The 12,668-nt window shown below is 38.2% G+C and overlaps 1 protein-coding gene across 1 annotated transcript in view; it reads right to left on the bottom strand.

Annotated features, from left to right (window-relative positions):
- Positions 1-12,145, bottom strand: part of LOC112598771 (headcase protein homolog) — a 47,818-nt gene extending 35,673 nt beyond the window's left edge. The window contains exon 1 of the mRNA XM_025345373.1: positions 10,676-12,145. Coding sequence (XP_025201158.1) covers positions 10,676-11,583 — 908 coding nt within the window. The 5' untranslated portion in view covers positions 11,584-12,145. The remainder of the gene's footprint in view (positions 1-10,675) is intronic.
- Positions 12,146-12,668: the final 523 nt, after the last annotated feature.

Below are 12,668 nucleotides of genomic sequence, written 5' to 3'. Positions count from 1 at the left end.
GTTGGTCTCTCTCGCTCACACAACCGACACACACCAAACTAAGGTAAAATTTTGAGAAAAAATAATCGTTTAAAATAATTTAATAATAATAGCCACGGACAGTGACGACAGACCGAACTCTACCACTCTACCTATTAATAATTGTACATGGAGAAAAAATTGCGCACTAAGTGAGTTTAGTTAGTAGTTTTAGCGTCAAACGAGAGAATTAAAATTAACGTAGTATTTTGTGCTTTGACAACAATATAGTATATTAAATGACCACCGACATGAGCCCAGTTACATTTGGCTTTTGTTTGTTTTTCAATCGGCTGACACATTCCATAAGAATAATTTATAATATTCATTATCGTCGAGAATCATATTATTTTATTCACAGTGGTAATCAAGACGTACGAATCACAAACAAATGTATAATTAATACGTAATTAGAAGAAAAAAATTTTCTATTTATTTAAAACGCAGAACGCGACTATCATGCTACAATATATTTTTTGTTACGTGAAATCGTTTATACGCGTACGACATTAAGCAGTTTTATTTTTTGATATTTAATGCGATTTTTAATTGCCAAATTACGCTATATAATAATATTGTGCACCATGATGTCAGTCAAAAATGAAAATTAATTTTCTATGCCGCGTTTCAAACGGAATAACAAGACGGGACGCGAACGACGCACACCGTAGACAAACGGGTGTGGTCAGCGCATACATTATTATCATAATATATACGTGCATAGTACAAATACGATTATAACATGGAATACGATATTATTATGGTCTGTCAGTCAAACGATTCACTCGGTAATATTGATTTTGAAGAGCGCGCCGTCGCCAACCTAAATATGTTATACACTACGTCACGCGTGAACACACTCGCATAATTATCGAGCTAGTAATATACCTACTTCGTGTCGATCGGAAGGGAGGTGAAGCCTTTTTGGAACATTTCTCACTCGAGATACATGCGACGTCCAATTGCCCAATCAAAACGTTACATTATGTTTTTTTTTTTATTTAAGTGTCGTAATTTTATGGATGTACACGTCTTGTTAATCTGTTGAACGTTTCAAGGATGACGTACCTACACATCGACGTATCCCGAGAATTTTAAGATAACTCAATGACGAATATCAAAATTTGAAATAAAAATATTTAAAGAGTAGCCCCTGCCACCAACCGTCGATGGGTGGAAAAAGAAATAATGAAGGTTACTAGTGTTGCAGCCGTCTACGCAGTAGTCTTCTCGTTTTAGTACGAGCGTATAATATTTTAGTAATATTCGAATGCGGTAGTGCTGAAGCGGGCAGGATAGAAGAGGCAACAGTAGCAGCACACATGCATATTGTTAAACAAAAAAAGATGCCACCACAACAACTGAGTGGCGGTCGTTTTTCGACGACAGCCAAAAAGACTTGTGTGGGCTTTACACGGTAAAAAAATATACGTTTAAAAATAAAAGGACCCTACAATTTCATCCAAACCCAACACGAGACCCTGCCGCTGTTCATAATAATAATGGTTCCAAAATAATATATTATTAGGTATAACACAAAAACATAACCTAACCCAAGCAACCCAAGTAGTGTGACGGGCAGCAGTGCAACGACGGCAATCTCTTATGGCGCATTAAAATAATAACTGAAGTGTACCGCCGACGAGGAACCGGATATGCACACAACAGCTGACACAGCCATTACACATTTGAAAAAAAATGGAATCTAGCAGTATGTCCAAAACACAATAAACAGTACAAAAACTAGGTTTCGACGAAAATGTAAAAAATAATTTTAATTGCTATCGTTAATCAGTTATCAGTTATCAATGTTATCACTTTCCGACTCCCGTTTCTAACAACCGCCAAACCGCGGTAGTACGGTAGTCGACAACATTGCAAGTTCTTTTTTCTATATGGTGGAGTCGACAAAATAAACATAATATATTAAACATGCATACAACGACACGCCGGGTGAGTCACGTGGAAGGGTGAAGTGGGTTCGCAACACACGAAAACAAAAATAATAACAACATAATATTATCACTCTAAAACGTTATATTAACATTAAATTATCGTAGGTCAAAATTTAGATCACATGTGTGGCAGACCAACGATCACTGTTTTTGACTGTTAAATGGGGTACGTGATGGAAAGTGGGTAGTACGTACGTATGGATTTAAAACAAAATAAAATTCAAAACAAAGATATTTATGACATCATCTTTGCACAAAATCCGAATACTCGAGTGTTTAAAGCCAAAAAAAGGTCGAATTAAAGCAACCAAAGAACAAAGATGAATTGAAGCTGGGATGTTAATTATGAAACAACCGGAAATATAAAGAAGCGGTAAAGAAAAGGGCACGTTTTCAATGCGTAATACATTCTTGAGAATAAGATTTTTGAAAATAAATTTCGACTTAACGAAACTATTACATACGATTATAAAGTAAATCGCAAAACAGTGCGAATGCCGTTCAGAAAATTTTGATTACGCTGCGCCACATAATTGCATTCCAAAACGTTTAAACGTACTTATTATGAAACTAAAATCTGAATAAAAAATTACTGATTAAACAAAGATTATCTCAACTGGATACGTAGGTTGAACTTATCACAATAATATAGCTGATACTTAATATTATTTTTACCTATTTTTATAACAAAATATACTGTAACTAAAATTTCCCATTTAAACTAATCTACACACACTGGCCTGATTTTTAATCGTTCACACTCAGTTTTAATTCATTAAAAATACATCGAAACATATCATGGAACTTTGAAATTATATTATATTATTATCATGTAAATTGCGAAAGTAAAGTAGATAATAAATAATCAGAAGGTTAACACTAGCGTTATAGCCACACACACGAGTAATAAATTAAAAATACGTTTATAGACTTTATAGCATGTTGTTATGTTGATGACACTTAATGTTCTAATATTTAATATTGATAATGATAAATATTAAATATTAAATATATATAATACGCGTCCTTATCAAGTTCTATAGGCCAACTGGTTAGACAAAAACAACTTCGTAAAGCCGTCGAGTTTATAATTTAAGAATATCATACATTTATTATTATTATTATTATAACTTATAACTACAAGTAGTACCATCTAGTCAATTGTATACCGACACAATTTAATGGGTAGACACTACACTGGTGAATGATGGTGAAGGAATGGATCAGTAGCGTAATAAACCAATAACAATATACATGTTTTTAAACCAGAAACTTATTGCGAGGTCTTAACATTGTCCAAACTTTCGGATTTCGACCCGGTTCGGATGCGATCACGAGTTATCCCGTCCACCACTGCAACACATACATTAATTATTGTTATCGACAGACTGAGGACTCAGAATAATGACATCGGCGCCCAAAAGGTTGAAATTAGCATACGCGGGTCGGGGTCTCATGACAATAAAACGTAGGCCGAGCGAAGGCGAGAAAATGAACCTTGAAAAAAAATCAAGCTCCGCACGCGATGCGTTTCATTTGTTCGAAACTAACTAGGTATATTTGTATAATATAAGATAATATGATAGAATAACTAACCAGTAACGATGACGTAATTTAGTCGTTTGTTAGGAGGGATGACATTTATGTACATTTTACCTATTACCCTATAACAATTTTTTTAATATAAATTACAAACACCTCTCAATTCAATCATAGTTAATTTAAGTATAATGTAATTAATACGTACATAAATAAATATATGTAAACAAATAATTATTTAATAATATTAAATGTTCCCATACAATTGATATAGTAATACAACGTTGCTGAGCGCTCCGACGCGACGTACCATGATAAAATAATTAATTATAGTAAATAATATTAGACTGTTCGGTAGTTTATTTTGGTAACGCAATACAATAGAATAAGTTTGTGCAATAGTGTTTATGACAAGTAATAACATTATCTTAGTTATGTGCAGCAAGCATAGGGGATTGGGTTTTTTTTTATTTTTGTACTATTTCTAAGTAATATTTTACCATATTAATGTAAAACAAGAACACGATAAAATGTAGTGTGCGCCTGGTCTTTGGAAAAAAGTCATACGGGGATATGACTCCCAAATCCCCTTCTACCATAATTACGCCACTGATTAATAACGGACAGGCACCACTATGTACGCGATACGTTTGCCGACCGCGCCACCGTAATTACAATAATACATGGGTAATAATAATAATATTATGTGGTATCCGTATCGGCTCGTTTAACACGCATTTTAATTGGCCCGCGGATAACACTAACCTAAAAAATAATAATAAATAACGTAAAAAATAAAGACCAACAGAATAAACAATAAATGCCAGCCGGCGCGTACACACGCACACACATGCGCACACAAAAGTCAAGGACAACCGGTTGGCGGACAATGCAGTCCGCCACCGCTGCCACAGCACTTCGAGGAAAAAAACGTATACACTCGGTGATCGGTATAATAATATAAGTTATAACCGACGACCACTGCCACACATATTATAAATTGTTATTATTATTATTCGAAGACGAAGCGAGTAGTCGACGGTCGTCTTCGGCACTCTTCGCACACCCTTTCGGACTCTTACGTAGTAATGAGGGCGTAGAAGTGTTACTGAATGACCGTAACAGAGAGAGATGGTTAGAGGTGGCAATCTTTCTGTTATTGACGGCAGTCCGTTTTCCGAGAATTACTACGAATATTCACAAGACCGAAGGGACGCGATGTAAATAAATAAAGAAAGAAAAATAATAATAATAATATACTATTACTATTACTACTATTATTATTATTTTTATTGTTATTATTATAACCACTATCACGAGGTGTTTGTAACGACGATGATGGCTGCTGCGGGGGAGGGAGGTCCGCCATCTGTAAATTCCGAAAAATTCTTTCAGGTCCAAGTTTTATTATCATCAGGAATAATATAAATACAATGCCCGCGACCCGTCCGTTGGTACGCACGTACTATGTTTATGGCATTCGGCATGAGTTCAAAGACGATGCGGTCCGAGAAAAAGTGCCTCCTTTTCTACCGAAGCCGAGTAAAACAACAATGTATAAACGGTTCTCAAAAGACATTTCCGAAAAACGTTATTCGTTGTTGTCCGTTACCGGCGCCATTAACTGCAGTTCACAAATCAAATTTATATCTTCCTCGCACACCAAATTCGAAACGTCAAAACGGTAAGGGAAATATATTATTTAAAAGGAGTCTCTCGCAGGTAAAAACAACAGCGGCGCCAAGAATAATCGCGAGCACGCAATGCAACGTAAAGTAGAGCCAGTAATTCACGGCACGTCTGTGCGTCAGTGGAAAAGCAGCACGAAAAAACCAGTCGTACCCAAATTTGTTACAAAATTAGATCGAGACTACGACAATCGAAACACGACACGAGTGTATATATAGGCATTCGACGTGCAACAAACCACTATAATTATCGCGACGTTTACGACAATAAATCCTAATATGGAAATCGATATAGCACATGCACGAGCGATTATAGAATTATAATCGACTCGGGAGAGAACAATTTGAACGAAATGAAATCATTATTAATATTTACCCATACAACCGCCCAAAGTGGAAACAACATAATTCTGTTGCACCGCACCGGTATGTTTTGTATTGTACGCATCTATAGTACAACTGTTACTGGTGCACACAATATAGTGTACTATACTATAACACTTGGGTGTCAGAACGCGGGCAAAGCGCAGTGCACAGTAGCGTAACGAATATTTCAAGGTTATCGTTGGAGGAGCGTACGGATTTTTTATTTAAAAAATGTGTACAAACAAACGTTGGGTAATATAATATATATTATTATGTATTAATTTCAGTGGTCATTTATCAAAACAAAAAACTACCGTTACTTTTTAATAATACAAAAACAGTTATTAAACCTAAAGTAATACAAAAACATACACACCACTTGGTAATAGTTTTAAGTAAAAACTGAAAATTACAACACCACGACCGTTGTCAAAATTGATGAGTTTAAAAAAAACACAACCGCTGCTGTTGTAAACGAGACCAAAATGGAATACATACCTAACAACAGTGTTGTTGATATTTAAAAATTATGAAACATTCTGTTACTCGAGCACGGGGGAGAGCACACACTCATACCAAGTCATGGAGGGCAGGCCCCCATAATAATAATAAGTAATAAACTAATAACAATAATAAACACACACATATGCACCACACACTGGTATTACATAATTATTTACTATTCGTTGTCGAGAAATGAAAAATAATATGATGATAAATATCCATATTTATATTTTGTAAAACGTTGTTGTAATATATAAGAATCTACGAAATAGTTGAAAAACGTAAACGATATAAAACGTTTGGCATTTTTAAAGCACGTTGTGCGTCATCGTCGACATCTACCTCCCCCAATAATCACCCGCAAACTTCACTGAGGGTGAAAAAATTTGGGTTTTAATTAGATCGCAATATTTTACGCAAAATACCCCACGGACTTTATCATGAAACTCGACCATGATCTACAACAGAGGAGTGGGGGCAATGACGACAACTCGTCGACATGCAAGTACACCCTCCGCTTACGCCAAAAGGGTTTGTATTCCAAGCGAATAACGGACCCGTAGTTTTAAAAAATATATATATACATACATATTTATGTGCATACGACGGGAATGCGAACACGCCGACCAAGCGACCGACCCTCTCCTCACCATTAGGATGTAGATTTTTTGACCCTCATTTTTTGAACCAAAAATAAAGTAAAAAATACATTGGGTGTGCGACATACCGATATTAATATTATATACGCGTACTACATACAGTCGCCGTTTCCGAATACGATGTCAACACGACGTTCCGCAAGTGTTTACGAACACGCTTAATTAAATATTTTAAAAGGGTTTTGTTTTTTTTTATTATTTCCTCCCAGTTTTAGTTTTAATGACAATGCGATCCTGTCCACACCATCATACTACACGAATTTCTCGCCACTGGAGACTACAAAACGAAAAAAAAAAATCGAAACTCTACTTACAAACCAAACTTTAACGCCACTAGGCACCAAATAAAAGGAAGCACTAAAAATAAATGTTCACCTAAACGAAATTATTTTGCATCACACTATCGTAGATTCATCACATAGAATTTGAACAATAAATATGAATTTATTATTATAGTTTTAAAATAATAATTTAACTACATGGTGTTATAATATTTTAACGTGTTAAATATAAATTTATCCCAACTAATGAAATGGTTTACATTTATAATAATTAGCAATTTGCGTTTTTATCTATCTATAAAATTATCATGATGATGGCTTATATTTGAAAATGTTAAATATGTTTATTCATATTATCGTATTCATTATTTGTAAATGTAACAAAACTAAGAAGACGCAAATTGTTATTGTAATGTGATGAAAATTTTGGGGTAAACGAATTTTGTGCGACTATAAATAGTTGACAATACAAACGTCAAAAACTAGTAATTTTGATGGTTTAAAAATGTATGTCTAATCATCGCTAATACTAGACTCACGTTACAAGTAAATCGAATTTAAGTACGTCAAAACTCAGGGAAAACCACCTAGCCAACGCCACACAAAAATACCAAAATAATTAAAATCAATTAATTCAAGACTAAAATTGAAATGATAATAATTATCATCTGGCAAGATTCAGACAAATTACTGAAAAATAATAATCTATTGATAAATGTTGTTTACAGAATTATACTATGAAAATCCGTTATCGTATGGAATAATAACCGTTGTTGTTGAACACCACCACCACTAGTGTTTACAGAAATGCGATAATATTATATTGACATTATTATTATAAATGAATATTTGTAAACATTTTATTTATCCGTCGTTTTTACACTTCTAAAAATTCAACGCAAGCAAAAAAAAAAAAAAACCCAAGATGTGTGGAGATCGGTCGTAAACACAGAGAACAATCGTAATCTAATAACAACGTAAGTATTTAAATAACTTAAATTGTGAGATTTTTTCGAGATAATAAAAAGAGACGCATATTTTGTTGTTAAAATAAAACCAAAGCCCATGGTAAAAACTAAAAATCTGAAAGAATATTTTTTAAATACTACGACGGCGGCTACGTTAAAAATAAATAATCGTTTCCAGGAATTCATCTAGCGCAGTTTCGAAGCTAGTATCTCGTTTACTTCGGTCGCGAACTCACAGTTTAATAAATATAATGAACCTTAGTCGAAATCTAAGTCTACATATATAAAAGATTAATATTTATGGAGGGCTTCTTTAACAATTCTGAAAATTTTCGAAAACAATGTACATATTTATTGTAAGAAAAGACAAAATTAAAATATAACTGAAAATTAATGAAAACCTCATTAACAAAAACATTACTTAAAATATCAGTTTCCTGTCTACGGTACAAAACAAGTTTATCCATAGACAGACCGCTATTTGGTGACCGGGGACTATATTACAAGCGCTAAAAACATGTTGTGTAGTATCACCTAAAAAAATTAGAGCCAAGTCTAATAAATCTTAAAAACGTAACACAAAGAAACATTTAATAAGATATATTTTATTATCCCGTACAAACAACAACACCCGATGCGCACCAACCGCAGTCGTAGTAGACGTCCTTCGACGAATTTTTCATCAACACAAACGCGCTCGCGCATAAGAGACCCACGTGGTCTACCGAAATTATATTATTTTCCCGCCAACGCAGAAAACCTTTCTAACGATCCCTTTGGAATGTCTTAATGCTATAATATTTCCGAAACTACTAATATCTTTAACACTCTCCCGATTTCGGTTTGTGGGCGCAATGACGTATTACGGATGAGAGAGATGGCGTGAAATATGAAATATGGATTCTCTTCGACTATTTTTTTTCTTTAAATTAATATTTTATATTACAAAAACTATTCGTTTATAGATGTATATATTTAAAGTGCTGGAAATCAGAAATATTATACACATTCGTAGAATCTGGCGTTCAAATGTTGGTGACGAGTGTCAAATATCAATTATAATTAATGCTCAAATGCTCAATGTCTGCTATGTTAAAATAAACTTAGAAACATACCTATTCTAAATGTATACAAATATAATATTACATAAAATATTGTTATAAGCAGGTATGTACTAAAATTATAATAATAGTTAACAACCAACTAACCGAAAGATTTCACGCGGGTGTAATAATAAATTAAATGGGTGGCCTTATTGACATTTCAACATAATATAGAAAATAATAAATAATAATAATATGCCAGATGAAATATTTGGTAAGTTAAGTATAAAACATAGAAAGTATGATAGATTTTTGTATTATAATGCTTAGCATTCTTACGTATTATAATAGTATTACATTCTATTAATATTATAATATAATAGCATTGAAGATTAAAATTATACTTAAGTTACTTATAAAATATAAAGGTGTACTCAATCGTATCAAATAGGTATTATATTTTGATTTATAAAAAACATTTAACTCGCCAGGTTACAAACATATTATGGCTATATACATAATATTATGTATTGTGTTTATTTTTTTATAAAGTTTTTAAGCAACTTTTGAAGTGTAGGTGTCAAGTCAGTGAGCTGTGGATAGATATATACCTATATACGTATATAGACAAAATCCTTAAAATGCCATTACGTCGGCGTGCTTTACAGTTTTTATGGACTTTTGATCGATTCAGCGCGGTTGCTATCAAAACCACAAGTTACGGGCTTGATTTTCCTAAAGAAAAATGAAACGTTTACTAGACTTTCTCTACGTATAAATTTCGATCCTTCACTCGCACAGAAAAAGGCCACCGATTAATTTTCTCCAGACGGTCTCTGGGGCGCGACAACAACACTGGGTGTGGTGACGCGCCGAGACGGGGCGACGGGGTATCAGACGGTAACTTTCGAAAGAGGGTCGAAATCCCAATCCCCAAACGGAGAGGAAAAAAAGGCCACGTTTTTCGCCCTCTTCATACCCCCAAAATATACGACAGACACGCTGGGAAAAGGGAAGGCGTCTGTGGCGGCGTCGGTTACTCACGCATGCCGCCGACAGTATGACTAGGGCAACAATATTAAATTCGTGTGTTTACGGACGCGACGCCGAGACTTGTACGCGGTGGCGGCGGTGTTTACACACGCGAGCCGCATACCAACTTAATCTCGATACCTTCAGACGACGCAACGAGACGATAATAATAATTAAACAACAAAAATAATAGGTAACAATGAATTAATAATACCTAAAAACTATAAAGCCGGGTTTTCTCGGCAGCTCTGCGTACTGTGGCTTTTATCGTATTCTAATCAGCCGTGGTAATCACGATATTTCTAAGTGAGGGATGTGCTCGAGTATAAAAAAATGTGCATACACGAACCATTTAAGTGTCTAATTAGATTAGAATATAAAACTAAAAGGAGTATTAATACAGGTTATTACATAAACATATATATATATTTATTTTTTTAGATAAACCTCGACCTTCCCTCAATTACAGCACTAATTTACCGACTATCCACAGCTAACTATACAGCTACGATCTACCGGGTAATTTCTAGAGTAAGTCGAGCTCGACTTTGCGACACAGCACGACATCATGGTTGCTACGAACTAGGCCTCGAGAGTATAATTTAATTATTGTTCTATTTACCTCTCGAAAACGTCTTTCAAACAGGCCCCGCGCTTCTTGGAAGACGATGACCCGGAACCGGAACCGGCGCCGGTGCTGGAACCAAACGATCCCGAGTGGGCGGGAGACACGCTGCTAGCGGAATTAGTGATGGGAGAACTGGAACCGTTGGACGAACCGGACAGGCTGCCGGCGCGAAGCCGCAGCTCGGTGTAGTCGGCCATCATCATCGCGGAAGCAGCGGATGCCGGTTGTCTGGCGGCGGGCTGCCGACGCTTCTTCTTCTTTCCGACGGCCGGTGGTGCGGCCGACGTCCTGCCACCGTCCACGGCATCGTCCGCGGCGCAACCGCTGCCACCGGACGAGCGTCTGCGGACGGCGGCGGCAACGGACGACGACGACTGCTGTGGCCACTCGGAGTCCTTCTTCAAGTAACCGCGGCCGCAGCGGCAGCCGCAAGCCTTGACCGCCATTTCGTAGCCTTTCTTGTTGAGGTTCACCACGTTGTTGTTGTTGACGTTGACCGTCCACAGGTCCTTGATGCGCCGGCCGTTGGACTGAGGCGTCACGTTACCGTTGGTGTACGTGGCGGCAGCGTTCTTCATGTAGACCAACACCAGCCGTTCCCAGGCGTCGAAACACTCACGGTGCATGTACCGGCCTGCCGGACATCCGCCGTCGCTGCACACCACACGGGCGTAAAGTTCGGCGGCGCGCGGATCTTCCAGCCTGATGGGCGAGGACCGCATGAAGCAATCGCCGGTGGGCACGCAACACTCTTCGTAGTGCTGTTGCTGTACGAGTTGAAAGGGTTGCTGCTGTTGCTGCTGGTGGAACAACTGTTCCATGGCCGTCGTGGTGGACGGGCCGAACAAGTCGGCGAAATGTCCGATACCGTTGAAACCCATTGCGTTCCGGCGAGGAGCCATTCAACGACGAGCGGCGCTTGTCGACGAAGACGACGACGATCGCATGCCGCGAGCGGCGCAAGACGGCGGACGTCGGTGTCTCGTCCGTAAAATGTGGCGTATGACTACTATGTGTTGTTTTTTATCTCGACTTATGGTCTTTATATTTATCTCTAATCGGCGTTAGGTGGTAAACACACTCCGACAAACCGGCACTTGCGGCGTCGAATGATAGCAATAATAAATTTTACCGTTTTTTTTTTTTTTTCAAATTATTACGTCGACAAACGTACGCCGTACGAAGACGAAGAAACGGAAACGAGATGGTCGCGTTCTCCGTTACGAAACCCGCGGACTTGTCTCTCGAGACGAAACGATCAAAATATAACACGATGATGAAAAACCGAAAATCGTGATAAACAAAAAATAATATTATTATTATTATTATTAATAACGATTTGTACTTCGTCACAGGTGTGCGAGGAGTGCGTGTGTTGAGTTTGTTGTGTGTGTTTGTGTTTTGTGTGCGTCGCGGCGCTTGCGGTACGGACGACGTACGGCCACTTTCTGTTTCGTTGACCGACTGCGCGGAGATAGCCGAACGCGAAACACCCGCGCGACAACGGCGGCGGCGGCAGTGACGATACACGTACGCGGGCTCGCGCGCGCGCGCTCTCTCACAGATCACGACGGTTGTGCCCGCCCGGTTTGCCGTCGTGTGCGTGTACGCGCCCGTCGACGTGCGCCTGTGTGCCGCCCAAACGGCGTGCGTGTGTGCGTGTGACGGTCACAGTCAAGGGCAGCGGTGGTGCGGCGGCGGCGGCGTCTGTGGCGCCCACTGGTGCGGAGATACGAAATCACTCCCCTCCGCCGCGGCGGGGTGGAATCGCGGCGTGCGCGTCACGTGACCGGCGAGTGTGTGTTTTTCGGGGCGGCAATAGTGCGCAGTGAATTCGGCGACGCCGTCGAGGGGGTCGCGAGGGCGGCGTCCCCGTTAAATTTTCGGCAATTTTTCGGACACCGAGTTGGCCCCACCCGCCCACTAGTGACGCCGACGCCACGGGCGCTGTAGTTGTGACTTGTAGCACAGCACACCGGCGCGGCGA

The sequence above is a fragment of the Melanaphis sacchari genome, unplaced genomic scaffold (genome assembly GCF_002803265.2).
Source record: "Melanaphis sacchari strain LSU unplaced genomic scaffold, SCAv2.0 Contig4_pilon_pilon, whole genome shotgun sequence".
In the NCBI taxonomy this organism is placed as follows: domain Eukaryota; kingdom Metazoa; phylum Arthropoda; class Insecta; order Hemiptera; family Aphididae; genus Melanaphis; species Melanaphis sacchari.
The sequence above is the reverse complement of the archived record's forward strand: the minus strand, read 5'-3'. Positions and strand labels throughout refer to the sequence as shown.